Genomic DNA, 25,961 nt, shown 5'->3' on the forward strand with positions numbered 1-25,961 from the left:
AGTTCCTTGTCCCAAAAACTTTTGAGGCTACTCATGTGGTAAGATCTTATTCCAGAGTTAGGCTCATTGATTCTGCCGTCAGTCCCCCTTGTGCACTGGGACCTTCATGCGGGCAAATCTCTGGTTCATTCTGGCCGGCAGACAAGCTGATTCCAGGTTGGGGAGGAGCCGCATGCTGAATGGGGCTCAAAGACACCCTGCTTACACTACAACCTGAAACTTCCATTGTGGGCTCAGCCAAAGAGAGAGAGGGATTCTGTCCTGCTGCAATTTGAAAACCATCGAGTGTTGCCTCTCTCATCACAGGAGTAGAAGAAGCTAGGAGAGGCTCCCGCACCTTTGCCCTCCTTTTCCCTATCCTTCACAGGGTAGGTTAATGATTTCACAGGCTCCAAACCAAAACTCATGAACTAGCAGCTTTTGCGTCTGCTCACTACTGCGCCATCTTGGATCTCCCACAGAATCTGGCCTTTAGTGTGCAAAATTGCATGCACAGGTTATAGAATGCTGTCAGTTGTGCATGCAACATAATATAATTAGCTGCTAACTGACATTAACCATCCATTGTTGGCTATAATTGGTGTCAATTAGTGCAAATTAGCAGTTATGCATGTAACTGCTCTTGGGATTCTGCAAATTGCATGCACTAAATCCATAGCACACAGTTGCAAGGAGGCTTGAAGCTGGGTGGGACATGGGCGGGTTGCTTTTAGTTTTCAAGGACCAATCACATCAAAGAATGATGCTTGTCTGGGTAGTTGTATCCTTACTCACACAGACGCTCAAAACATTGACAGACTCTTGTGTACACGACGTACATGTCATCTATTCTAGTGTATAACTTATGTAGGGAATTTTTAGAAATAAAGTAAAATTCTGGAATTTCTCATGGCATGGCCGGAGTCTCTTCGGGGCACACTACTGTGCCATGGCATACAGTTTGAGAAACACTAATCTAAATTTGTCTTGAATTTTTCTCCAAGTAAGATCTATTTTTCTATTCAGATTTTAATGCTTGTAATTTTATAAAAGCTCAATAAATGATTTTTAAAGGCTTTTCTTTGGAGTCTCTGAAAAGATACAAAGTGGAGAGCAGTTTGAGTAATTTTTTATAGCTGAAAATTGTCTCCCACCCAGAAACTAGAAACCCAACTGTTTGTGAATGCTTTTTTGAAATTTTATATTCAAACTGGATTTGACGATTTCTGATGTTTATTGACCATTTTTTTAAGAGTGTTGTTTTTTAACAACTGAACTATGTATGTTTGTTTAACATTTTATGCTTGTTACTATGGAAACCATATAGGTAATATATGGCATATACATTTTTAAATAAATAATAAATAAATGTATATTGATTTCAGTGCACATGTACTTGCAGGAAAGGGAGAGGTCACAGGGCAAGAGGAAGAGTAGGCAGAAGGTTATGTTCAGATTTCTTCCTTGCTGGACTACTTGGCTTACATCTATGCAAAGCTTCCCTCTCACGAACGAAGTGATCAGGATCAATGTGCTGGTGCTGAAGCTCTGATGAATGAGAAATAGGGCTCAAAGAATGTGAGTTAAACAAGTGTGAGTTTGCATCGCTGTTAAAGGTCTGCCCATACAATAACTTCTTGAAATCTGTACGTGCTGTGGATATGTAAGTAAAGGCTTTTCCAAAGGCATTACTTATATGTATGTTTATTTATGCCTATTTACATCTGTAAATGCCTCCACCCTCTCAAAATTGATCTTGTCTCTTAGCATTCTGCTTTGCTGCTAATTAGAGAATGACACGGTGACAAAATTCATCACCGTTCCCGTCCCCGCGGATAACCGCGGGAAATAATCCCATGTCATTTTCTAGTGTCTATTTCAACCTCGGTCCTTCTACACCAGCATTCTTCAAAGCAAAGCTTGCGGGTCAGTGGTTGTGGCCATTCATACTCCGATTCTTATGTGAGCCAAGGATAATGAAGCCATTGTGACATCACTGATGTGATTGGCTCTTAGGCACTGGTGGAATGAGGCATTATGACATCACAATATCTGCTCTGGATACCAGAGACTGTCATTCTTTAGTGTCTGTTTCAACCTCAGTCCTTCTACACCAGCATTCTTCAAAGCAAAGCTTGCGGGTCAGTGGTTGTGGCCATTCATACTCTGATTCTTCCCTCTCTCCTTAAAGAATGACATGAAGATGGTTTCCCGCGGTTATCCGTGGGGATGGGAACGGTGATGAATTTTGTCACCGTGTCATTCTCTGCTGCTAATTAAGAAAACCTAACCCTACCAACCTGTAAAGCACCAATATCTGTGTGATTCCATCTACAGTCCCCTACCCTGTCCGCCTCATCAGTCCCCTTGTAAGTCCCTACCTGAGCAATATGCAAAGATTCACCTTTGTCCTGTTTGTCCATCTCAATTAGTTTGTAAGCTCTTCTGAGCAGGGATCATCTCTTGAGTGTTTAATGTACAGCACTGTGTCCATCTGGTAGTGCTAATAACTAGCAGTACACTTCTCCCTCTGTATTCGCTGTGACAGGGAATTAACAAAACCTCAAATACAGAAAAACCGCGAATAACTTTTTCATATGTTATTCGCTGTTTTCTATTAAAAACCATCGTAAATATGGCGAAACCGCGAATAACATGGTGGGAGACCTAGCCTGTTCCTGAAGGAGAGGCAAAACACAGTGAAGAAAGTGCTGGGAATCCGCGATTTTCTCTGTAAATGCTTGGAATCAGTGATTTCTCTATGCAAGCTGATGTAATTTGGGGGGAGGAGCCAGCAAGCTAAAAACCGTGAATAATCAAAACCGCGAATGCTGAAACCGTGACTACAGAGGGAGAAGTGTAGTGAGTAGGTTTAGAAGACTGCCTGTTGGCAAATTTCCCCTTTTATGTCACTTAGTTCACAGACTTTCTTGTGGCATGCCTGTTGACTTCAAACAGGGGCTCCAGGACCTTACCTGCTGAATCCCGAAGAAGCTTCTGTCCCTCTCCTCCAGCCATGCGGTCTGCTCAGTTCTCCAGTCTCTTTCTTGTGCTTCTATGCTAGCTTTGACTGTGGCAGGCAGTCGCCTCTCATACTGATGGCTGGTGCTGGCCTCTAGACCTCTACCTGACGAGACTACTGTGACTGTTTGGTGCTTGATGTGAGGACTTCTGCTGATCTCCTCTGTCCAAGATCTCTCAGCTATATCTAATGAGCCACTGGTGTTCCAGTCTCTCACCCTTGCCAACAAACAAAAGGAAGAGAAAGTGAGAAATTCTAGTTGAATCTTTTTTTTTTTTTTTTGTGAGCTATACCTTTAAGTTTAGCAGTGTCTTTCCAAAATCCCAGCATAAATAGCCTCTTCCCAGCCTTCCTATACCTTTCATTTTCACCTTCTGCACTGCCACCTGCACCTTGTGCTTCAGCTCCCATTTTGTGCCTTGTGTGAGTTAGCATTATTGTTGCTCTACTGGCTCATTGACTCTTCTAGTGCTAGGAATTTTGATCAGTTGTACTGAAAGGTCACTTGGACACACAAAGTCAGAGGCGTGAAGAAAGTACAAGAGGTTTATTTACAGTATGCCGGACTCTAGTGCAGTGAACAGCCTGCTTACTAGAGTGTTAGAATTAGGAAATGCACGGACTTTTATGCCCTTTTCACTAAACATATGCAAACCAATACATGCAAAAACTACAACTTCTCATTTGTTACGTCTATAACTTTTCTACAATTGTTATTGGTCCTAAGCCAGCACTTATGATAGGTTCAGGGCTACAACTTATAGTCCTATAGGGAACTAGCTCATTTCTCTGCTTATCTAAATCTTACAGTTCGAAATGTTACATGTACAGGAGGGTAGGGTACATCATGGCTCAAACTCTTATCTATTTAGCTTATAATGTGGTAAGGTAGGGACATACATTTTAGGCAGATGAGGTCAGTAGATTGTATACTGTTTTCAGCTATGTAGGCCAGAGCAATATTTTAAACAACAGTTAACCATTTCATGACCCTACAGTACAAGTGATCTGCTGAATGCTGCGATCAATTATTATTCAGAGGGGAAAATGGCCATGGACACTCTTACCATGTGGACACTGCTTTCGTAGGAAAACTGCTCTTTGAACATGAGGAGCCCCAGAGTCCTAAAAGGACCAGTGTTATTAAGTCTGCTCTTTGGGAGAACGATGGCAGTTTGCTAGGCTTGCATATATTTGAAACTCTCATATACATAAACTGTCTCGACTGCCCTCCTTCCCCCCCCCCCCAACATATACAATATATGCTCACTGGAACAGCTTTTTGTAATCTGAGTGTAAGCAAGTGTGTTACAGGAATGCACACATATTTTTTTTATCATGGCAATGGAGCACAATTTTTAGCCAAGTCAGTTTACCAGGTACATCACACTACAGTACTGTGACCTGGAAACGTGTATCATGACTTCATGATAATCTGCCCCCTTGACATGCACGTCTCAGATCACAACCCCATAATGCAGTCGGTGCAAAGAGCTCTGTACAGCCACATGCCCTGACCTTCAGGAACTTTTCTCAGTGCTGTAAACACACTCCATCCCAAGGGATCCACATCCCATAATGCAGCATACATACAAAGCTATTGCAGTAGTTTCCCCTGAAATACACTATGTACACAGAGCTTTATAAAGAGGGCCATCAGAAGGAATTAATGAGGTGGACAATCGCCTAAAGCCCAGGGCCCACCATTGCACCTTGACAAAGGTGAGATGCCAGCATTCCATACCACAATGGCAGATGCTCACCTCTGTCCCATGCCACCTGAGGGGAACTTGGGGCTGTTAACTGATTGCGTTGTCTGTGTGCCCTACCTTCTCCCATAGCTGGTCCTGCCCTCTGAATTGACATTTCTCAGTTCAGTAATCTGCCTGTCTGTATACACGTCTGCAGCCAGTTCATCTTGTGGTGTGGGCAGTAATGGATAGAAGGAAGGTAGTGAAGTGTGGGTGATCCAGATTTCTGGTGCCAGTACAAAGACTAGGGAACACAGCAAGAAGTTCCTAAGTAGTGCATTTAAAACAAATAGGAGGAATTTTTTTTTTTTTCTTTTTCATTTAACACATTGGAACTTGTTACCTGAGGATGTGGTAAAAGCAGGAAGTGTACGTGGGTTTATAAAGGGTCTGGACAAGTACTAGAGGAAAGGTCCATAGCTATCGTTAAGGTAGATTGGGGGGGATGAACCACTGATTATCCTTTGTGGTACAACTTATTACTTTTTGGAATCTGCTAGGTACTTGTGACCTTGACTGGCCACTGTTAGAAGCAGAATAAAGGGCTTAATAAACCTTTGGACTGACTTAGTGTGACAGCAAAAAGGTTTCCATCTAGTTTAATAATTTCTTAGAGGTGGTTAGGGTTCACCTGACCCTTAATGACTGGGAGTCCAGAGCACTGTGATTCCGCCCTGACTCGTACATATGAAAGTGCTAGCAGGGAGCATGTACATGGGGGCATCTCATTTATAGAGTTGTCCTTTTAGCCCTTTGTTCCTTCAAGTACAAACTTGGGTTTGGAGACATACCAGCTGGGCCTGAATATAATTTTGTCTTTAGGTTCTGATAAAAAGTGTGAGTTAAATTTAAAAAAAATCTTCAAGAGGAGGTAAAGTCATTCTGAGTGAAACAGTGGTAAGACCGATGCAGTGTCAGATGTCCCAAGGGGCAAGTTTCCTAGCATGGGCAGTAGGCTTACTTAGCTATACTCCCCATCTAAGGACCAAAAAACAGATGTTGCAGTATCTGACAGGTTGTTAACCTTATCTTACTTAAAGCGGGAGGTATCCTTAAAGCAGTGGATGAGAATAAGCACAAGGAAAAATTGTGGCCTAGCTAGAACACTGCAGAGAGTCAAGCTTGTACAGCTGACAGAGGAGGGATTTTTATAACTAGAGTAGTGTAAATAATAATAATAATAACTTTATTCTTCTATACCGCCAACAATCAATGACTTCTAGGCGGTTTACATAGAAGAGAAACTGGTCAATCAGCGAAGTACAAAGTATTGAGAATAAAAGTACAGCATGTTATCCAAAGTACAGGCAGATTAAAAGTATTGTTATAATGAGACTTCAGTTAAGAAATGAATTTATCAAATCGTACAGTCTAAATCCCTTTTCGAAATGCGCTGTAAGATTGCATGGTTCCGTTGATATAATTACCCAACCAGGATTGCTGTTTATTTGCTTGGAATGCTAGCATCCTGTCCAAAAAGACTTGTATTTACAGCCAATGATCCTGGGGTAGGTAAATAGATTGCAGTTCCTGGTTATCTTGGTAGGGTTTAATAGCATGAGATGAGGTAACAGGTAGGGGTTAGTCCCCAGACCAATTTAAAACAAATACAAGAGAACTTAAATATTACTCGTGCTTCTACTGGCAACCAGTGTAATAATCGTTAATAGGGACTGATGTGATCATTTTTCCTCAGCTCAAATATCAGGCGGACAGCCGTATTTTGCACTATTCTCAGGGGAGGGCCAAGGGGTTTTCATGTGTCTCATTCCAACTTCTGAATTACAGCTAGTCAATCCTGTGGTCTATACATCACTGGATATCACCCTTCAATACAAACATGTCACCATCCTTAAAAGATAACCAGTCTTTGTGCTAGACCAGGGCTTCCCAACCTATGCTGCATTAGGGGCTGTGACCCACCCTAGAAGTACATGCTTCATTCTGTAGCACCTTGGCGAGTTCGGGAGATCACTGTGGCTACAACCCTGGGGCCTGAATAACTGATAGCACTGTGCTAGACACTGCTCTCTTAGTCCATCCCTAAGAAAAAAGATCATGTTTATTCTCTCTCACTTAAAATTTATCCATATTTGTAGGTATCTTGCCAGTTTGTGGCATGTACATGTGTAAATAGTATGTAGAAACTGGTGAAATATCAAAATTATCTACCCATTTTACAAAACCGCAAAAGCGGTTTTTAGCGCAGGCCACCGTGCTGAATGCTCTCCACTGCTCTCGACGCTCATAGGAACTCTATGAGTGTCGGGAGCAGTGCCCTGGCCTGCGCTACAAACCGCTTTTGTGGTTTGGTAAATAATCCTAAGGAATGTATGCACCTATACGTATTCCTGCTCTTCACTATGCACATCTTTCTGAGATAATTTATGTGCATACCCATGTATTTTCAAAATGCTGAGAACAAGCGTAAATTCCTCCTCAGCTTCACCCTTGCAAATACCTCTGCTCAGTTTTAGTAAAGCTGCACATGAACAGGCTGTACTCACATAAATACGTACATAAATTTGTAAAGTTATTTAAACCATTTATAGATTGCCCACTCACCATGGTTCAAGCCTATTTCTGTGTATAAAATATTGCTTTATGCAAATATATTTTTTTTAATTAAATTGTCCTTAATTTTCAGGTCCTTTGGTTGCTGAGGGACAAAGAACTCAATAGGAGACATGACAATACACTGGAATTATTCTTTGCAAAAGTGATATTAAACCACATGGAGGCCTAAGAGTGTGTGGTTCTATTAAATCCTGAGTTACCTCTTTATTCGTGGTCATGGTCCTGGTTCGCTTTAAACTCAAATGTATGTCCTATTGGAAACACCCGGGGAACCCACCGAGACATTTCAAGGTACACTCACAGCACTCATACACAGACCCACTCGTTCAAACACCAACCCAAAAAAAACACAAAACAAAAACCCCAAAAAATTTGTGGAGAAAAAGCCTCAGTTCGACTTCATCTGGCAAAAAACTCCACTTAAAGACCGCGGTCTTTAAGTGGAGTTTTTTGCCAGGTGAAGTCGAACTGAGGCTTTTTCTCCACAAATGTTTTGGGGTTTTTGGTTGGTGTTTGAGCGTGTGGGTCTGTGTATGAGTGTTGTGAGTGTACCTTGTAGTGTCTTGGTGGGTTCCCCGAGTGTTTCCAATAGGACATACATCTGAGTTTAAAGTGGATTATATATGTCCTTTCCCTAGATTTGTTTAGGTCTTGGTTCGCCCCTACTCTGAAGTCTCTGTGTTCTATTAAACCTCCCATGTTTTTAAACAAAGTTCTACTTAAAATGTGCAGTCAGTGACTAGGTGAAATGTATTACCCTTTCAGCTGGGCTTGCTGTTCAGGTGTTGAGCATTGGTGGATGGGAACATTACCTGTCTCTATTCTTTTCCATTATGCGTTGGGTCGGTGAGGCGTTGGTTTTCAACTGGACTCTCTGCTTGCCTGAAACAAAAGAAACTTCATTTTGCTCATCAAGGTCACCCAAGGCCATCATGTCCTGGCTCTCACAAACCGGCATAGTCAACTCTGACCTCTGACCTTCATCCTGGTCAAGCAAGTCACTAAGGCCATTCACAGCATCTGAATCCACTGAATAGTCCTCAGCGAGGTCAAGCGAGCCTGAATAGTCAGGGCCAGGGGAATCCTCAAAACACTTTTCGGGTAATTTTCCTTCTGTGGTAGCATCCGAGTCCTCGGCCCTGCTGCATTCCAGAGAGGAATCCTCTGCTGTCACCAGCGAGGGTGTGATTCCGGAGGACCACACCTGTATGTCGGACATTTCCATCAGGCCGTCCTGCTCTGTGGCTGCCATAGGGATGGCGTCCATGATGGCAACCTCATTCCAGTACTGGTCAAGGCGCAGTGGTGATGGCAGAGTGTAGTGCAGGGAGATGGGGGAGAGCAGCTCGTCCTGCATTGAAGCGTTACCTGGATGGGTAGACAGAGGGGACAAGCTGCAGCAGCTATTTTCACACAGACCAGCACTGTGAAGGAAGTTCCCCAAGCCCTCAAAAGCTCTTCTTCTCACTCAGTTTCCTTTCATGAAATACCATTTCAGGACATGAAGTTCTTTGTAATTGTTAACTAACGGGACACAGTCATATTCCCTATTGGTGTACATAGCTTATAAGCTCCATTTTGCACAAGTCAAGGTAGGAATTGGAAAGTCCACGTCGAGACATACACATTTGCCCTGATATTTTACAAAAGCCTGTTGAATGTACACACTGGTGAATACATGTGCACATATATGCATGTGCAGAAGAGCAGCTGTTGCACAAACAAGTGGCCTCTCTCTGCATCTTTTACACCTACATACCAGCAGTTGTACATGAAAATGCTGATTCTTCAATACTTCCATGTACAAGTGCTGGTAACTATATGTACAGGGACCCCCATTTCAGAAAGATAAATGAAGATGGGATGCCAGTGTTGGCTGAAGGGGATGTGGTATCCTGAACCAATTTTTGCTCTGGTGCCTCCCTTCCCCCTCCCAAATCTGTACTGGCAGCTCCTTCCCACCATTGGTTCTACCTGTTCCTTTACAGATGATGGAGCATATCACTTTGCTCTTCCCACTGTACTCGTCTCCACACTGGGCTGCCAGCACCACCCTAGGTTTAAATGCAAAAAAAAAAGGAAGTACCATTTCTCATGTTTAAAAAGGTGGACCTGTCGGTGGCCATGCAGAGAAGAGAGCACAAGAGAGAAAACAAAACACACTCTCATCTCCCCGTCCGTTTCCACATTGAGTTCAAATTCCTCGTATTGACTTACAAATGTGTTCACTCTGCAGCTCCTCAGTATCTTTCCTCTCTCATCCCTCCCTATACTCCGCCTCAAGAACTCTGTTCATCGGGCAAGTCTCTCTTGGCGGTACCCTTCTCCTCTACGGACAACTCCTGGCCGTCCCTTTTACTTTGCTGCGCCGTATGCCTGGAACAACCTGCCTGATTCGGTATGTCAGGCTCCATCTCTAACGGTATTCAAATCCAGGCCGAAAGCCCACTTTTTGAAATGGCATTTAGGTCCTAACCCAACCAACTTGTAAAGCACCCATTTCTGCTGGTCATTTCCTCCATAGTCCCCACCCCCCCCTATTCGCCTCATCATTCCCATTTTTATTCCCTACCTGTGCAATGTATATAGAGTAACCACCTTTTTGTCCTGTGTCTATCATAATCAGATTGTAAGCTCTATCAGGCAGGGACTGTCTCTTGCATGTTTAATGTACAGCGTTGTGTGCGTCTGGCAGCGCTATAGAAATAATAAATTGTTGCTGTTGTTGAGTCAGTGAGGCAGGCATTTGGCACCCTTGAGCTTTGCTGCCTTGAGCCAGTGCCTCTCCTAGTTCGTGCCTTGGGGCAACCCTGGGTGATGCCAATTAAAGAGTGAAGCCCCAGAAGGTGAAATATAAGACCTTGAATGCTAATGAAAAACCCTTGGAAGTTAAGCACAGTTACCCCTTCTGTCACATAGTTCAAAGCCTGGCCAAATCAAGCATATCGACGAAACCTACATGTGCGCTGGAGCTGATGCCAAAGCCAAGAGGGAAATTGTTTAAAATATACACATATTCCTACTGTAGAATGGGAGATAGACATACACTATTTTGGCCTGTACAATCCAAGTTGCCTTCAGTAGCATAGCGAGGGTGACCGGCGCCCCTCTTCTGCTCTCTTCCCCGCGCCCCCCTGCCATGCACGCCCATGCCCCTTTTTAACTTCAGCACGAGCAGCGACGAACTTGTTACCCGAATTGGCTTTGGCGCTTTCTGACATCACTTCCGGGAGGATTTTTAAAATAATTAAAATAGCTAGTAGAATAGGAAGATATTTCCCTAGGATTAACGGTAGTCAGTGAGGAGGGAGAGGGATTTCCCCAGGATTAATGGGAGTCTGCAGGGTTAAAGATTTTCTCAAGATAGCTTATTTTAATTATTTTTAAAGGCAAGTTCATTGCTGCTCGTGCTGGAGTTAAAAAGGCATGGGGAAGGGGTGCCAGCGCGTGCGCACACGGCAGGGGGAGGAGTGGGAAGGGGTGGAGAGAAGGAGGGGTGCCGGTGCCCCGAGGAATACTGCGCCCGGGACAAAACCCCCCCCCCTCACTATACCACTGGTTGCCTTAATTGACAATTTATACAGGTAGCCATTTTGGTCATGTAAATGCTGCTAACGCCATGTCCTAAGAACTTTTAGGGCTCCTTTAATCAAGCCGCGCTAGAGGTTTAACACGTGTAATACTGCGCGCTAAACCGCCAGCCACGCTAGCCGCTACCGCCTCCCTTGAGCAGGTGGTAGTTTTTAGGCCAGCGCAGGGGTTAACGCGTGATGAAAAGCCGTGCGCGTTAACCCCGCTAGCGCGGCCAGATAAAAGGAGCCCTTAGGATACACCAGCTATGTACACCAATAGGCCATTCAGCACTTCTACTCTCACCTGACATCCATTTGTGACACGATGAAATATCTCCAGCAATTTCATTTCATCTCAACTCACAGCATTAATTGGCAACTCTTCCCCACTCCCTGTGGATGTTTAACTGCTGAAAAACCCCTTCCCCTTCCACAGTGTAGCCCACCTCAGTGGCTACTATTCATGCTGTGCCATCAACCCCTGAACTGATAAATCTAAAGAGATCTTAATGGCATTGCTGCTCAGCTACAAATATTCTGTTTTACGGTCATTGGTCCAAATCTTTGCATTCTACTATATTTTTAAAGGTAATCCAGATTTTTGATTTTTAGCATAAGCTTAACTTATCAAATAGTCATCTTTAGATATCTGTGTCAGAATCAGCTAGGGCACGGGTGAGCAACCTTTTTACAGCACAGAGCCAATTTATCCAAAATGTACAAACAGCCACAAGGTGTAGCTTCTATCCTCTCCAACAACCCCTTGCAGGTCTCTGCACATCTCCTCCCTCCCTTCTTCCCCTCCCCCCAACCCACAGCCAAGGAGGTTCTCTCCACTCTCCAGGCCCTGACCCTTTAATCCCCCTCCCCCCCCAGGCCTACTGAGGCACCTGGTGTCCAGCGGGGGTCTTTGTGGCAGGAGCGCAGCCCTCTTGCTCCTGCCTCCTCGTAGCTGCCTTCTAAAATGGCTGCTGCGACCTCTCATGGCAGCTCACAGTACTACAGGAAATACCGTGAGCAAAAGAGGTCATGGCAGCTATTTTAGAAGGCAGATGCAAGGAGGCAGGCGCGAGAGGGCCATGCTCCTTCCACAAAGACCCCTGCTGGACCACCAGGTACCTTGGTAGGCCCGGGGGGGGGGGGGAGGGATGAAGGGGTTGGGAGGTACATTAAAGGGTTGTGCCTGGAGAGCCACAGCCACACGCAAGAAGCTCATAAGCCACAGGTTGCCAACCCCTGGGCTAGGAGATCACTTTCTCTCATAGACTCTGTGTTTCGCTATTGCTGTATCAAGGACTGCTGAAGTCTATTTACATTTATGAATTCAGTGGTTGATGATACTGATATAAGTTTATGATATACCCTGGATTTTAATGAAATTGCCTGATTCTGAAGTGTTGCTATTTCCCTATCCACAGATTCCCATTAATCTTGAGAAAATCTTTAACCCTGCTGACTCCCATTAATCCTGGGGAAATTCCTTTCTCATCCTACAGATTCCCAATAATGCTGGGGAAATCCCTCTCCCTCCCTACTGACTACCGTTAATCCTAGAGAAATATCTTCCCATTCTACTAGCTTATTTTAATGATCAAAATTCAATCCCCAATTTACTGAATACATTAAGATTGGGTTACCTCATGTACTCTGGAATTTCTGTTGGTTAGTATCTATTGACACCCATCATTGGGCCATCTCAAAGTTGCCAGTATGCTGGCTTTGAAAGTATATCTGCATTTTTAGTGTGAACAGTCAAGCCCATCTGATTCACTCCTTCATTACGTTATTGCAGTTACATATGCATATAGAAATGGGCAGGGGAAATAGAGTGTTTCTCAGAGGTGGGATTCATATTGGCTCATTAGTGAAAAGTAGCATCTTCCCTACTCTATGGTACCCTAATGGAATACAAACAAGAGAGGCATCCTCAGGAGAGGAAGTGGAGCACTTTGGGCCCTGAAGTAATGTTGAGTGGCAGCAAAGCTTGACAGTGTGCAGTGATACAGTAGGAAAAGTCAGTAGAGTGGAAAGAGAAGCAGTTGGATTGCGCCAGGGCTATCAGTGAGGCCCAAGTGGTGAGGCAGAACAAGACCTTGATGGTATTGAGTCTGGTGGAGAGGCTTTTGGCATGGTAAAGAAGGACAGAAGAATGAATGCCTTCACAGAGCAGGAAGCAGTGGAGAATGAAAGGGAGTTGGTAGGGTGGTTTCTACTGCAGTTAAGATTATGTCTGCGGAAGGGTCAATTGTGTTGGGGAGAAGAGAATGACTGAACGCAGTGGATTGTTGGAGACTGGTGGGAGAAGGAGAGAGGAGGTTATTAAGGCAAGAATGGGGAGGACAGTGGTTAGGGCTAACAGGACAGAACTGGAGAGACAGAATAATGAGAGGGAGATACTGCTTTGATGGAAAGAGAGACATTAGACAAGAGAGTTGAGCCTAGGAGAACACTGAACTGGGAAGGTATCAAGCATGGAGGCAAGCATCTGAGGCAAGGGAATGAGGAAAAAGATACAGATTGGTGGGGATTGGCTTTTTGTTAGGGGAGAGAAAGAAAGACTGGTGGCATATTTTGTAGGGCAGGGAGAACAGAAACTTATGGGGTTGGGCATGGGAGAGTATACTGCTGTAAGGATGTCCTGGTGAGAAGACAGAGAGACTGCTAAAGTTGGAGAGTAGGGGTCTTAAGAAGCCTTGACTGTCAGCTAATACTAATCTTATTGTTTTGGGTAATGTATTTTAAATCAGTGGATTTCAGTGTACTATGTATTGTATAAGTAAAAGTAAAAAATACATAAATACAGGCCCATACTAATCATGCACTGTATTGCAACACCATCACAGAAATTCATGTATGGAAATCCATCACAGAAACTCCCTAACTCTGTATCATATAACACCACTACTGAAGCTCTTGTATTGTAACACAATTACAGAAGCTCATGTAAATCGCTCTGAATTGATGCCCCAGTCATCAATAGCGGTATAGAAGCTTTCAAAAAACAATAAGGGGCTCATAATCGAAACGTAAATACGTCTAAAAACCCGCCCAAGTCAGCATCATAATCGAAATGTAAATACGTCTAACAACCCGCCCGTCAGCATTTGGACGATCTAAAAGACAGGTCGTCCAAGTGCCGATAATTAATCGAAACAGCTTTTTGGATTTATCCAGGGAAATTTTAGGCCCCTGAATCCCGCTGTGTGCTTAGAGCTGAAAGGGGCATTTTTGGAGGAGTGGTTAGGGCAGAATGTAGGCGGGATGTGGGCCAACCTAGACTTAGTCATTCTACAGGGATAATCGAATGTTTGACGAGACTGCCTAGGCGAAACTTATACCTTATGAGTTAGACAATGTAAAGACAGGTATAAGTGCCCAAAAGGTATCAAAAGTAGCCAGATAACCACTGCAGAGACAAAGTAAAGACACACACACACTCCCCTCCGTGTTCATTGACCCCCGTCGCACACTCACAAAGTTCAGAAAAAAAACATACATACCTGCCTTTGGAACATCAGCATCTGGCATAGGAAAGCCTAGTAGAGCTGCACACAGGTGTCTTAAGTAGTCTGGGGGGGTGGGCAAATGAACCCTAGAGAGGAGGACCCAGGCCCATAAGCCACTCTAACCATTACATTCATGGTGGAAAATGTGAGCCCTCTCCAAAACCCTACTGTACTGCCATATAGGTGCCACCTGCAGCCATAAGGGCTTTGAGAGTTCTGGTAAGATGTTTATTTGGCACCCTTTTTGTGAATTTCATAGCAGTGCCCTGTAAGGTGTCCCTCTGCTCTGTTGCCATGTCTGGGTGTCCAGTCCATCATAATGCTAGTCTCTTCCACATCCAAAAGGTCTTGTTCTGGGTGTTTGGGAATGGAACGAATTTTTGGTTGAGAAACATAGTGGCAGTCTGGACGATCAAACGCCTGGACGTACAGATAGGCGATTAAAAGAAAATAAAAATAAATTTTAAACATACTTTCCAAGAATGGACATTTGGCCGCTGCCGACTTTGTGCGACTAATGCCCTACATCCAAATCGGACTTAGACATATGTTTTGATTATGCCCCTCCATGTGTTCTGCATTTTTAACAAGTGGTTCTGGGGATAAGGACAGTGATACAGTCTGGAAGTGGCGCAGTGGTTAAAGCTACAGCCTCAACACCCTGGTGTTGAGGGTTCAAACCCACGCTGCTCCTTGTGACCCTGGGCAAGTCATCTAATCCCTCCTTTGCCTCAGGTACATTAGATAGATTGTGAGCCTGCCAGGACAGACAGGAAAAAATGCTTGAGAACCTGAATAAATTTAGGTAAACTGTTCTGAGCTCTCCTGGGAGAATGGTATAGAAAATTATATAAATAAATAAAAAATTTGCACAAGAAAAAATGTTGTATCAGTCTGTTTTGATTTGTTTTTGGATATCAACTGAAATATTTTCATTTGTTTCCATTGAAGTCAATGGCGTGAGCAATTCTGTACTACAGGGGTTCCCAACCCTGTCCTGGAGGACCACCAGGCCAATCAGATTTTCAGGCTAGCCCTAAGGAATATGCATGGAGCAGATTTGCAAGCCTATCACTTCCATTATATGCAAATCTCTCTCATGCATATTCATTAGGGCTAGCCTGAAAACCCAATTGGCCTGGATAGTGTTGGGAACCACTGCTGTACTATATCCAAGGGGTTTTCCATCCTTATTCAAAATTTTTTTTAAAACAGGGCAGAGGATTAGCTTGCTGGTTATTAAAATAGGCTGAGACCAAAAGAAGACAGGATTTTGAAACCAACTCATGCTCTGTTTTGTCAGGTACAAAATTAGAATTTATTTAAAAACATTTATATCCCATGAATCACTGATAGTTCTAAGTGGTATTAAAAAAAACCCCACAAGCAATATTAAAATAACATTGAAAAAAATAATAACCTAACCAATTAGAAACTACAATCAAATAATCTTACAAATCCTCAAAATATATTCAGAACAGCAAATTTAGGGCTCCATTTACCAAGGCGCACTAATGGATTTAGCACGCACTAATGATTAGCCTGTGCTAAACTGCCTCCCTCCCCCCCTTTTATGAAGCCACGTTAGACTTTGTTATCGCTGGCTATGGCGGTAAAAACTCTGACACTCATGCTTTAGGCTTTTTTTTATTGCCGGCTGCAGCGTTAAAAACTCCAACGCTCATAGAATTCCTATGAGCGTCAGAGTTTTTACTGCCGCGGCCAGTGATTTAAAAAAAGCCTAATAAACTAAACTAAACCTTAGGTTTGTATACCGCACCATCTCCACGTGCGCAGAGCTCGGCACGGTTTACAGAGGTTGAGAGGAAAGGAACTACAAAGAAAGGGTATAGGAGAGGGACTGAGAAGATAGAGAGGGGCAGGGTACTAGAGAACGGGAGGTGATTAGATTTTTGAGAAGAGCCAAGTTTTCAAGCGTTTACGGAAGGATTGGAAGGAGCTAGAATTTCTGAGCGGGGATGAGAGGTTGTTCCAGAGTTCCGTGGTTCTAAAGGGGAGGGATGTTCCGAGTTTTCCTGCGCGGGATATACCTTTTATAGATGGGAAAGATAGTTTCAGTTTTTGGGAGGGTCTAGAAGAGAGCGGGTTTGAGGAATTCCAGAAGAGTGGGATAACGGGAGGAAGGACGCCATGTAGAATCTTGAAGGCTAAGCAGGCACATTTATAGAGGACTCTGGAGTATACTGGGAGCCAGTGGAGCTTGGAGAGGAGTGGGGAAACGTGATCGAACTTGCCTTTTGCGAAAATAAGCTTGGCCGCGGCGTTCTGAATTAGCTGAAGTCTAAGGAGGTTTTTCTTAGTTAGGCTTATATAGATGGAGTTGCAGTAGTCTAGTCTAGAGAGGATGGTGGATTGAACGAGGATGGCGAAATGAGAATGATGAAAGCAAGATCTTACTTTCCTCAACATATGGAGGCTGAAGAAGCATTTTTTTACCAGGGAGTTGAGGTGATCGTTGAAGGAGAGAGAGGAGTCTAAGATAATGCGGCTTCATAAGGGGGGGGGGGGTGTTAATTAGCACACCTTAGTATAAGGAGACCTTAAGAGCCTTTTAACTAGCTGCATTAGGCATTAATACACACCTAACGAAGTTCAAAATGAAATACTGCGGACATGTTTAGGTGTCCTGCAGTAACTCCAAAATGTGCACATGTTAACCATGTGCTAACAAACATTTATTTATTTGAGGATGTGTGCTATAGGTGGAGAGTAGATGCTGTGTCATAGTAAGGGGGGTGCGAGGGGGCGGTCCGTCCCAGGTGCAGTCTTCCTAAGGGTGCCGGCACTCCTCATCCTCTCTGCTCCCCCTTCCCACTCTTTCTCCTGCCGCACGCGTGCGCCCCTTTCCCGTACCTTTTTAACTTTGACGCGAGCAGTGAAGAACTTGCTGCTCACGCCAGCTTCGGAGCTCTCCCTGACAGCAAGTTCTTCGCTGCTCACACCGAAGTTAAAAAGGTACTGGGAAGGGGTGCAGGCATGTGCACGGCAGGGGGGCGGGGAAGAGGGGCGCCACCGCCCTTGGTGCTGGTCACCCCCACTACACCACTGAGTAGGTGTTGCTGCACAAACCAATTAGCACATCTATATTACATTTGCACATGGTCATTGTCAGCCTCAGCATTTTGGGTTGGCCTAACCAATGTCAGCAGAGGCCTATGGGACATTATATCAATCTGACTCTGGAATGTTGATGCAGATAGACCCTAAACGTGCCTACACAGAATTCACATACATTAGGCATCCAGCCAGACTGGATTGTTTATCAAGAAGATAGGTTGCTTGAATGGGACAAAGAAGCCAGAGACTCATCTACCATGCCTGCAAGTGTCACACCTTCCTTATCAATTAAATTAACCATTGTTTCAAACAGTTTACAAATTATAAACAGAAAGATACTGGGAAATACAATAGTTTTTATTTTAGAATAAGATTCCAACCTTTAAAAGCCTCCTCTCTGCCACACCCTGCTCTCGCTCTTTCTCTCTCTGGAACATCAACCCCTCCCCTCGCTCTCTTTCCTCTGGACTCTGTAAGGCAGGTAAACTGTCTTTTCTCTCTCATTAATTGTAATGTTTGATGTATCTTTATAAGTCTTGCTTTTCTGTAATATTAAGCCTATTTCTGCAATAGATATTCTTTATGCAATCACTCTTAGCTGTCTTTGTCAGTAATTTTACTGCCTACTGAATCTTCAATGAGGGTATCGAACCCGGGACCTGGCGGATTGTAAGGCTGCCACATTATATCATTGGGGCTTATTTGCTTCAAAACCTTACATTTTGACCAGCTTCTCCAGCCTGCTACTCGCGCCAGCATTGGCTTTCCCTCTGACGCCACTTCCTGGCCCCATGACTAAGAAGTGATTTTAGAGAGGAGCCAGGCTGGCGCGAGCAGCAGGACGGAGAAATTGCTCACGCTGGTGAAGATTTAGGGGTCCTTTTACTACGGGGAAGGGAGGGCTCATGCGTGGCGTGGGGGAGTGGAGAGGTGCCAGCGCTCCCACCAAGACGGTGTCCGGGATGAACCACCCCACCGTCCCCTCTTACTACGGCACTGGATCCAGTTGCCTGGTTCTCAGAAGAAACAGAAAAAGTGGAGTCACAGTGGTATTCCAAACGTGGTAGTTAAGAGTGCTAAAAGTCTATGATGAACAATTGGCTTGAAGAGAGTCTGTACTTAGATGACAAAAAGTCTTTATTCTTATAAATCAATGCTTTATTGATGTGACCCTCCCCCCCCCCCCCCCCCGCACTCCTTATTACACCACTGAATCCAGTTTCCCAGGTTCCCACTGCACTATTTTATTTTTAATAATTTATGTTCCACACATCCTACAATTCTATGTGGATTACAAATTATTCAGGTACTCAAGCATTTTTCTCTAACTGTCCCGGTGGGCTCCCACTCCTGGGGCAATGGGGATTAAGTGACTTGCCCAGGGTCACAAGAAGTAGTGTGGGATTCGAACCCACAACCTCAGGGTGCCAAGGCTGTAGCTCTAACCACTCACTGCACCACACACTTCCACTAATACTTAGGCCACTCCTGTACTCCATATAAGGTATCAAGAGTGGAACAAAGATTACAAAGGGAGCTAAGCTAGTGTGAGGAGGTGAAAGATGCACAAAAGTGGAATGGAGACCCCGAGATAAAGGGAGATATGCAAGGCAAGAAAACATTGGCAGGAAGACCCCCAAGGCACAAGGAGAAAGGCAAAGCAGCACAACCTTTGGCAGGAAAATCCCAAATGCATCAAAAGAGGAATAAAGTGACATCAAAATAGGTAATGCTCTATTCAGTTTATTTTCTATGATATTTCTCACTATGGAGCTTGGGTGTGGATGCATAGGATCCTTGCGTTGCATAACATCTTTGAATATGTAGCTGCTTTGATTAGGCGTTCCCCGATGAAGCTGTTGGATACGAAAAAACTCAGCACTCTATAGGAGTAGGGAGTACTGAATATATGAGGGATCTTAAAAAAGTTTCCACATTTTTCTTTTTTTTAAACACTATTTATTAAATATCTCAAAAGCATATCTTTTCCACATAATCATCCTGTGTGCGATACATTTTTCCCGGCGTCCTACTAACTTCTCAATACCATCAGAAAATAATGTTTTTGGTTGACCGCAGTGGCGTACCAAGGGAGGGCGGGGGATGCGGTCCGCCCCGGGTGCCAGCCCTAAGGGGTGCTCCCGGCCTTGCCGTTCAGTCCCCCCACCCCCAACCCCAAGGTCCGCTCGCCCCACTGACCTTCCTGCACCACCTATGAAGCAGGATCGCGACGTCAGCGATTCCTGCGCTGCTTGGGCGCTGCTTCCTGCGCCGTGGTCCCGCCCCTCCTCTGATGTCAGAGGATGGGCGGGACCGCGGCACAGGAAGCAGAGCCCAAGCAGCGCAGGGATCGCTGATGTCGCGATCCTGCTGCGGCTGCTTCATAGGTGGTGCGGGGAGGCCAGGGGGGCGAGCGGTCCTTCAGGGTGGGTCGGGGCATCAGGCCTTCAGGGTGGGGTGGGTGGGCAGGCAGGCAGGCTTTCAAGGGGTGGGGGGTGATAGGCAGGCAGGCAGGCCTTCAAGGGGGGAGGCAGGCCTTCGGGTGGGGGTGTGCAGACCTTCAAGGGGTGCAGGCCTTCAAGGGGGGGGACAGGTCTTCGGGGGGGTGCAGGCCTTCGGGAGGGCAGGCCTTTGGGGGGGGTGCAGACCTTCAAGGGGGGGACAGGCCTACAAGGGGGGGGGACAGGCCTACAAGGGGGAGACAGGCCTTTGGGGGGGTGCAGGCCTTCGGGGGGGGCAGACCTTCAAGGGGGTGCAGGTCTTCAAGGGGGGGACAGGCCTTCAAGGGGGGTGCAGGCCTTCAAGGAGGGACAGGCAGACCTTTAAGGGGGGACAGGCCTTTGGGGGGGACCCTGGTTTAGAAGTACACGGAGGGAAGGGGGTGTTCAAAGAGACGTGCATATGCCAAACTTTGGGGGGGGGGAAGAAATAATGGGTCTGAAAATAGAGGAGAGGGAGAGAGATGATGGACCATGGGATTTAGGGAGGGAGGGAAGGAACAGAAAGGGAGAGAAATTGGACACAAGGGATGGTGTGGAGGAGGGATAGAGATACTGGATAGGAGGGTAATTGGGAAAAGAAAGGGAGAGATGGTGGACTCTGGGGTGGTGGGGAAGGAGGGAGAGATGCCGGATGAAAGGGTAGTTAAGAAAAGGTGGATCTGTGGAGGGAGATGAAAAAAAGGAAAGATACTAGACTTCCTGGGGAGGGAAGGGAAATGGAAAGGGAGGACAGAGTTGGCAGATGGATGGTTAGCATGCAGAAAGAAGGAGACCCTGGCAAGCAAGTTATCAGAAGAAAACCAGAGCCTTGGACCAACAAGATTTGAAATATAACCAGACAACAAAAGGTAGAAAAATTAATTTTATTTTCTGTTTTGTGATTACAATATGTCAGATTTGAAATGTGTATCCTGCCAGAGCTGGTGTTGGACTGCAAACGTGAGTTAGGATTTAACAGAGAGAGGAAAAGTCCTTTTTGTTTCTTTATTTTATTTACACCACAGCGCCAGTGTGGTTAGGAGAAGCCAAAGGGGGTGAAAAAGCTATAAAACCCACCAGGAGTTTTGAAAAAAATCACCCAACTGGGCAGGAAAATCGAATTGAAAAACCAATTCAATAGGCTGAATCAAATCGAAATTTTTTTTCCTGAATCTGGCAGCATTAGTTTGCGCTACTGTCTTAGACTTTAGGACCTGGGATTGGGGAGAGATGGCATCCTCAGTACTTTATAATGCAAGTGAAACGAGGATTTGGTCAGACTTTTGAAGGGTCTGCAGAAAAAAAATATTGTATAGGCCGGGGACATGAGACAGCAGGAAATGGGAACTTTTCTTCCTTCTATTTTTGTGAATGGAAAGGCTGAGGATGTCAGAGAGTTCAGTTAAAATATGTGCTTTATAAGAAAATATAATAATGTGTTTTATAAAGTTTATAGCATAGCTGGCCTACCCAGTGAAGTGTTCCTAGTGGTGGTGGTGGCAGCGTGTCAATGTGTTGAGAGGAAGAGGTGGTCTGGGAAATTCTGCTGAGCAAACTCCGGGCCCATTTCCACCCCCCAGTTAGTCCACTCCACTCAACTGGTTCACACACTGAGTGGGTCTTTGGGTGTTGTTTTGGGATCTCTTCCAGTGGTTTATCAATTCAGTATCTCCTTCTGGTTCAAGGAAGGAAACTTTGTTATCCTTAGCATTGACCTACAGAATATGTTTGTAACAGCGCTGCTTGTGTGGCATTAGGCTATGTAGTGATCAAAAGAAAAAAACAGACCTTTGCACATTTTTGCACTATATGGTGGGTGTATGAGGAGATTCACATTTCCTGCACAACTAAGTCCATGTGAAGTTACCTTGTGCTGTATTTGACATCTAGCAAGGTCTCTGTTTGAAAGGAAAGATCTAAACTTAAAAATGAAGTGGCCAGAAGTTATGGTAAAAGCAGATGGTGTCGCTGGTTTTAAGAAAGATTTGGACAAATTCCTGGAGGAAAAGTCCATAATCTGTTATTAAGACATGGGGGAAGTGTCTGCTTGCCCTGGATCGGTAGCATGGAATGTTGCTACTCTTTGGGTTTTGACCAGGTATTAGTGTCCTGGATTGGCTACCATGAGAATGGGCTACTGGGCATGATGGACCATTGGTCTGACCCAGTTAGGCTATTCTTATGTTATGTTCTCATCTGTAGGGGCCTTTGTTTTCACTTCTTATATTTCACTTCTTCTTGTATTTTTTTTCTGAGAACTTATCAGTGTTTTTTTTATAATGGGAACAAAAATGGAAGAGAATTAATGTGTGTGGGATGAGGGGGTAACTAATTTCTTCAGCTAAATAATTCAATCCACTTCAAACAGACATAGGAGAACTCACGCACCATTCACACACCCTCCAACCAAAAACGTCAAAAGAAAAAACTGTTCGACAACCTCCTAGCCATTCGAGCTGCAACACTCGACCCCCAACTCTACAACCTATTGACCTTGACCACAAACTGCAAAACCTTCAAAAAAGAAATAAAAACCCTTCTATTCAAAAAACACATAAAACCGAACTAACACAATCAGAACTGTCCCAAGCATCACCTGCAACTACTCCATATGTACTTCTGATGTCATGACAATTCAGACATAATTTATGTTATGTTATGTTTGGAATATAAGAAAATTTTCACTGCCTGTTTCTATTCTGACCATTTATTCCGTTTCATGGTCATTACAAAAAATATTTTTTTACATGGGGGGGGGGGGAGTCATAAAATGATGGGCCCCGGGTGCCACATACCCTAGGTACGCCACTGGTTGAGCGTGAAAACGTGAAAGTGCGGAAACTTTTTGAAGAACCCTCATATTACTGTGGAATATTTGTTTCATCTCCTATTGGACTATATGAGTTGATACACTGTTGGAAACTGTAGATAAGTTTTTTCATATATATTAATACTAATTTATAAACAAAAATTCCCTGTTAAAGATAACTGCACATCTTAATTGAGATTTTATTATGGAGATTTGTTTCCAGTTGCAATGATGAACTAAGCAATAACTCAGTTACAAGGGTTAGAGTGATGGAGGTTTGAGCACATGATTTTTCCTCATAATTTTCAGACAAATTTCAGATAATTTAAATTATTATTTATTTGAATTTGATTATTTGAATATTATTAGTTTTTTGGATAATCCTTTTTCTTCAATCCTATGTGCAACTTTATTATATAATTACATATTGGATTAGAGGTTTTGTACTGTTGGTCTGGGTTGGTTTTTTTTTAATTTTTGTCATAAAAGTGAGCCAATAACAGGGCAATCAAGCCATTGTGACATCAAGGTAGAGAATGACACGGTGACAAAATTCATCTCCGTTCCCGTCCCCGCGGATAACCGCGGGAAATAATCCCATGTCATTTTCTAGTGTCTATTTCAACCTCGGTCCGAACGGTGATGAATTTTGTCACCATGTCATTCTCTACATCCAGGAGCATAGCCAGAAGTTGATTTGGAGGGGGGCCTGAGGGTGGATTGGAGGGGGATGGGGGCAAGCATTTCCTCTCAGTCTCCCTTTTCCCCCACTGTTGCCATTGTTACTGATCCCCCTCAATCACACCTTTGCTGGTGGGGATGCTCAAGCCCCACCAGCTGAAAAGTTTCCCTGCTGGAGCTCAGCCCATACTGCCTGAGCAAAAGAAGTCGCCGAGCTGTTCCGGCCTCTGAGGCCAGCACTTCTGTGTGCGTGCTCAGTTCAAATATGAGAACCCTGCCAACTTCCTGCTTCTCAGGTACTGTGGACTGGGTTCTGGCAGAGAAACTCTTTGGCTGATGGGGCTTGAGCACTCCTGCCAGCTCTATACTGGCTACTACAGTGTGTGTGTGTGTGGGGGGGAACCCCTGTGGCTATACCACTGGTGACGTCACTGATGAGCTTGGTTCTTTGGTATTGATGGAATGTGACATTATGACATCACAATATCAGATTTGTTTACCAGAGACTGAAACTCTTCACACTAAGGGGGGGGGGGGGGGGGGGGGCGGGAGTTATCAATGTGGGCTACCATGGGGTTATTCTATCACTAAGTCGTGCTATTTTATTACAGATCCCATTTTATTCAGTGAGACCTTATTACTAATAACTGGGATTAAAAGTAAAATAGCCTATCTTAATGGCAGCCCGCATTGATAACTTCCTCCTCCCTAAGAAGTATTTGCTCTCGCATGCACTAAGCTTTCTTCCATCCATTTCTGTTTTCTGGTAATGTTAATGCTCTGCTCATTCTTTTCTGAACTGAGGAAAGGAATGGCTGGTATTCAGCTGAACTTACCTGAAAAGCAGAGGATCCAAATAATTTTTCGGATAATGGCACTGAATATTGCTATTATCCAGGTAACTTCCAGCTCTGCCCATTATACTAGGATATACCGCAGCTTCAGGGAGTCCTGCTGGCTCAGCTAATCGGGGATTTCCCTCCTGCGATCAGTTGAACCGGCAGGAAGGGAGAGGAGGGACTGGTTTTTTTTTTTTTTTTTCATTGATGTTTTGGGCAGGCAGGAGGAGGACCACTAGCGATTGCTCTTCTGAGCAAGTGCCAGGCACAAGTCCTCCTCCTTTTACCGGCGATGCTCAGCACAAATAAGATACAAACAAGTTGCACGCTATTTCCTAAGCATCACCACTAAAAAAAAAAAAAAATCTCTCCCACCACAGTATTTTTTACTGTGGTGTCAAAGCTTTATGCATCCTGCCAATGCAGTATGCTGAATACTGATGGACAAAGGGCAGCCTTAGCGATTTAGAGCTTCACAGTTTGGCAGCTGAAGTAAAACAATAAGTTCTAATGTGTAACAACAGGAGGGTATGAACTTGTGACCTAGGGAGACTGAAAAAAGCTCATGCATCTGGGTCTCCATGGGAACCACAGACTACATGCAGACAGGCATGCACCTCTGCAAATGGCCAGGTACTCAGGACAAGGGTTCCAGCAGTTTCCAGAAGCCTAAGAAATGCCACTGAAAAGCCCAGGCAGTTCTTGGGACTTCCTAGACCTCACACTCCAGAGGAGTTTTAAGATCTGGATTTGGGTAAGAAATTTGTCTTTTGGTCAGAACACACTAATTGACCACTGCAAGAGCTGATTTGGAAGTTAGGGTCTTTTGGTCAGAAGTCACCAACTGACCAGTATAAGATCTGATTGAGAGATTTGGCTTCTGTTAGTCAGAGCCCACCATCTGATCACTGTAACTGGAGTTTGGAAATTATAAATTATATCTTAGAGTGAAGGAGAGAAAGCATTTGTATATACCCTGTTTTCCCAAAAATAAGACCTACCCCAAAAATAAGCCCTAGCATGATTTTCGGGACAGGTCCTAATATAAGCCCTACCCCAAAGATAAGCCCTAGTTAAGATCCCTCCCTCCCATCCTTTTGTACACCAGAACACCACCGACCCTCCTACCGTGTTATACCTATTCCTCCCTCCCATCCCTTTGTGCACCGAATGGGCAGACTATTCAATGGTCTTACAGCAAAAAACACCAAACTACAGCAAGTTCAAAATGCAGCAATAAGACTACTGAAAAACCTCCAGTCTCTCCAGCTCTGATATCAGCCCACTGGCTGACCATAACCAAATGCTGCATTTTCAAAGACCTAGTGTTGGCATATAAATCCCTCTACAACATGACACTCAAATACTTCTTAGACAAACTTCCTCTCTACACCCCAAAGAGAATGCTATGCTCCCAAGATTAAATACACCTACATACACCATCAGGACACTCCCTCCAACTTCTGACAGCCTGGATACAATCCTATTCCCATGTCTTACCATACCCCTGGAACAGCCTACAAACCTACTTTTTGGCCTAGTCACTCCCTCAACCCTGGTGCACCATTGTCCTGTGCGCATCTGATGGGTCACCAATCTTTAGTCCACCATATGCAAAAAGCCCCATGTGCACCTCCAGCATTAGAATCAACAGACATTTGGCATCA

At 44.4% G+C, this 25,961-nt stretch overlaps 1 protein-coding gene across 10 annotated transcripts in view; it reads right to left on the reverse strand.

Moving 5' to 3' along the window:
• ANK1 (ankyrin 1) overlaps window positions 1-25,961 on the reverse strand; it is a 355,025-nt gene that overhangs the window by 25,133 nt on the left and 303,931 nt on the right. For 8 of the 10 annotated variants that reach the window (XM_033948942.1, XM_033948947.1, XM_033948948.1 and 5 more), the window contains 2 exons: window positions 8,142-8,697; window positions 2,955-3,219 (listed from right to left, as the gene is read on the reverse strand). In XM_033948942.1, the coding sequence (XP_033804833.1) occupies window positions 2,955-3,219; window positions 8,142-8,697 (821 nt within the window). The remainder of the gene's footprint in view (window positions 1-2,954; window positions 3,220-8,141; window positions 8,698-25,961) is intronic. The other 2 variants (XM_033948945.1, XM_033948950.1) reach the window with 2 other exon arrangements.

Source organism: Geotrypetes seraphini, chromosome 6 (genome assembly GCF_902459505.1).
Source record: "Geotrypetes seraphini chromosome 6, aGeoSer1.1, whole genome shotgun sequence".
Taxonomy (NCBI): domain Eukaryota; kingdom Metazoa; phylum Chordata; class Amphibia; order Gymnophiona; family Dermophiidae; genus Geotrypetes; species Geotrypetes seraphini.